This window comes from Desmodus rotundus, chromosome 2 (assembly GCF_022682495.2).
Source record: "Desmodus rotundus isolate HL8 chromosome 2, HLdesRot8A.1, whole genome shotgun sequence".
In the NCBI taxonomy this organism is placed as follows: Eukaryota; Metazoa; Chordata; class Mammalia; order Chiroptera; family Phyllostomidae; genus Desmodus; species Desmodus rotundus.
Window position 1 is genome coordinate 51,467,611 of NC_071388.1, and position 3,617 is coordinate 51,471,227.

Genomic DNA, 3,617 nt, shown 5'->3' on the forward strand with positions numbered 1-3,617 from the left:
GTGAGTTGCAATTCATTCTGGGGGTGGAGTGTCAGAATTCAAGATGCTTTACCAGAGGGGTAACCCCAGGTCTTGGCGATATCTGTAGATAAAAGAGATGCTGGTAACTTTGGGATGTAATTGCTGGATTAGAGCAGTCTCCCCATTCCCTTGACCAATGGATGCAACCAGGTCCCTTTAAGAGACCAGGAACCCGCCGGGTGTCCGAGACTGAAACGGATAATCTCTGCTCCTCCCCTGTCCCCGTGCAGCGAATGGTTCGCGCCGGCCTATATTTACCCGAGACGTTCCTACCGGACCGCAAGGATGTGAGGCTGGCGAGCTGGCCAGCTCTCGCAGCACCGGAGTGGTCGTGCTGCATAGGCGAGTAGCAGACCCAGCGGAGCCTGGGAGCTGAGTTGGATAACCCCGAAAGGAAGAAATGAGGTAGCGACCGTCCCCGGAGCCGACCATGCACGCACCCCGCCTTTGGAGCCCTGCGCTACTCCGGCGGAGCCAGCCGGGACCGTGAGCCGGCGAAGCAAGAGTCCCCCGCGTCCGGTCGGAGCCAAGATGCAGTGAGAGCCACGGTGGGACTGCTGCGCGGGGCCCTCCGCGGCCAGCCGGACTCACCATCTGACCACACTTGGGGCAAGCAGCTGAAATCTTTGGCCAGCCCAACGGACGGGCTCTCTGCTTCCAGCCCCTCCTGAGGGTGGGGAGCACTGGCCCCTAGGCTCACTCTCTGTTGAGTTTCCGAGGCTTCTGGCCCCAGCCCTGGGAATTGTGTGTGTGTTTGAGAGGGGCGCCCTTTTCACATTCGCCGAGGAGTTCCTGCTATATTTTTGCACCACCGCCGCTGCTTTTGCTTGGGGTCCCTCTATTTATTTTCAGGGGGGCATCTTTTTTAGTTGCCTAAAGATATTTTCCACACCACTCTCGTTCGGTCTTTTTCTCATTTTGCTTGCTTAAGACTCTTTGCCTCTCTCCCTGCCCAGGCTGGGGTAAATCCTGAGTGCGCTTTTTTCCACACTCACAGCTGACTATTTTCCAACCTTTAAAAAAATTCTACCCGGAACCCCCGCAGGGTTCCCGAGCACTACACCCCTCTCCCGCCCCCAACTCCTTACCACTGGGCCACTCCCAGCAGAGTTTTATTTTTCGGTCTTGTCCGGGCCGAGCCCGGCCTAGGCTGGTGGCTCAGCGGAGTTCGCACCCGGCGCTCCGTCGCCGCCCAGCTGCGCCGGGGCGCCCTCCGGAGATGCTGCCGTGGAAGAAACACAAGTTTGAGCTGCTGGCCGAGGCGCCGCCAAGGCAGGCGTCCAAGCCCAAGCACTACGCGGTGAGCCTGCACTACTCAGCGCTCAGCTCACTGGCGCGGGCGTGCCCCGAAGGCGCGCTCAGCCGAGTGGGCAGCATGTTCCGCTCCAAACGAAAGAAGCTGCACATCACCAGCGAGGACCCTACTTATACTGTGCTCTACCTGGGCAACGCCACCACTATCCAGGCTCGAGGCGACGGCTGCACCGACCTAGCTGTGGGCAAGATCTGGAGCAAGAGCGAGGCAGGCCGTCAGGGCACCAAGATGAAGCTGACTGTGAGTGCGCAAGGTATACGCATGGTGCACGCGGAGGAGCGCGCGTTGCGCCGTCCGGGCCATCTCTACCTGCTGCACCGCGTTACCTACTGCGTGGCGGACGCTCGGCTGCCCAAGGTCTTCGCCTGGGTGTACCGGCACGAGCTGAAGCACAAAGCGGTAATGCTGCGCTGCCACGCGGTGCTAGTGTCCAAGCCTGAGAAGGCGCAGGCCATGGCCCTGCTGCTCTACCAAACATCGGCCAACGCACTGGCGGAATTTAAACGGCTTAAGCGGCGGGACGACGCGCGTCACCAGCAGCAGGAGCTGGTGGGCGCGCACACCATCCCACTAGTGCCGCTGCGCAAGCTGCTTCTGCATGGACCTTGCTGCTACAAGCCGCCGGTGGAGCGCAGCCGCAGCGCGCCCAAGCTCGGCTCGATCACTGAGGACCTGGTCGGGGAACAGCAGGAACAGGAGCTTCAGGAAGAAGAGGAAGAGGAGCACAACGAAGGCTACCTGGAGGAGGAGGAGGAGGAGGAGGATCACGTCAGGGAGGAGGAACCGGGAGAAGAAGCCGAGGAGCAGCGGGCATTGGTGGTGGCCATGCACTTCGAATGTGGGGACTTGCTGGACACGTTGGAGAGCGGCCGGGAGGAGGCGCTGCAGGGTGGCGGGGTCTCGCTGAGCCCCGGGGTTGGGCCACCGCCTTTGCTGCTCGGCAGCTCCTCCGACGTGAAAGCGGAGCTGTCGCAGGTTATTAACGACTTGGGCGAGCTCAGCTTCGGCAACGACGTGCGGAGCCTGGAGGCCGATTTGCGGGTGACGCGCCTGCTGTCTGGTGAGAGCACCGGCAGCGAGAGTTCCATAGAAGGTGGGGGCCCAGACGCCACCTCTGCCACCGCCGGGGACCAGTCCGGCCCTGCCGACCGCACCGGCACAGATGAGCCGAACTCGGGCTGAGCTCCCCGCAACCTTCTGCGCGCGCCCTGGCGCCGCACCAGGACTCCCCAGGTCTTCTCCACCGCCTCCTTACCTCTCCCGCCCCGACCCCCACCCCGCCAGCCCCTGCTCGCGCGCAGGAGAGGGGAAATGGAGGCTTCAGATCCAGAGTTCCCCCTGCCCCTCTCGCTCAACACTTTCAGCTCTTTTTCAGGTGGAGCTCAGGCTGCCTGTGGAGATGGGGCGGGATGTGCGGGGTTGGGACGGGGAACCCTACACGGAAGAAGAGAGGCAGCCCTCCGGGGTGCGGGGTGAGGGAAATGGCCGCTGAAGTTAGCAAGACCCCGCAGGCGTCAGGTGCCTGCCGGCCAGTTTCCTGTTTGTGGGGCAGCTGGGGCCTCGGGAGGAGGGGTGAGCTTCCTCCCCATCCCTCTCGCTGAGAGCAGGCTAGCATTGTCATTGGCATGTTATTTAAAAGGAATTTACTCTTGTAAGTTTTGAGGCTTTAGTGCGGCCTCTTAGCCCCTAGTCTTTTGGTGCGAGTGCTTGGGTTGTTTACCTCAGACTAAGACCCTTGAAATTCTGCCAAATTCCTCAGATAATTGTTGGGGGGGGGGGGGAGGGAAATGAAAGAAAGTTGTATTTTGTTTACAGTTAAAGACATCTAATATCTAAAAAAGTTTTCCTTTAGAAACACACACACCTTCTGCTCAAAAGATCTCACTCCATGATACTGTGTAAAAATATTTTTGCACTGTTGTGAAGTATTTTTGACATCTTTGTTTTTGTACATAACTGTGTTCTCAGAGCTGGATGTTTATATCTTTTGCTGTGCAAAAGGGACATGTAAAATGTTGTTCAGTTGTATATACAGAAATGTGTATAAAGCATTTTGTTATTTTTGAAGAGTAGCACTACTCTGGTTCTGTTTGCCCGCCAGTGGGGAGAGAATAAAGAGGAAAACTGAACAGAACAGGGGAGCGTCTGGAGCTGCTGCTGAGAATGCGGGGCAGCGGGGGTGGGAGAGGGAGTTTGGGGGTGGGACCGTGTTGTCCGACAGCGTGACCTTTGCCTTGCTCAGAGGTGATTAGGGGAAGGACCTACTTTATGCGAAGTCTCT

At 58.8% G+C, this 3,617-nt stretch overlaps 1 protein-coding gene across 1 annotated transcript; it reads left to right on the plus strand.

Annotated features, from left to right (window-relative positions):
• The first annotated feature begins 301 nt into the window (after positions 1-301).
• Positions 302-3,403, plus strand: FAM43A (family with sequence similarity 43 member A). Its single transcript, XM_053918232.2, has one exon. The coding sequence runs from the start codon at positions 1,241-1,243 to the stop codon at positions 2,516-2,518; it is 1,278 nt and encodes a 425-aa protein (XP_053774207.1). The 5' UTR covers positions 302-1,240; the 3' UTR covers positions 2,519-3,403.
• Positions 3,404-3,617: the final 214 nt, after the last annotated feature.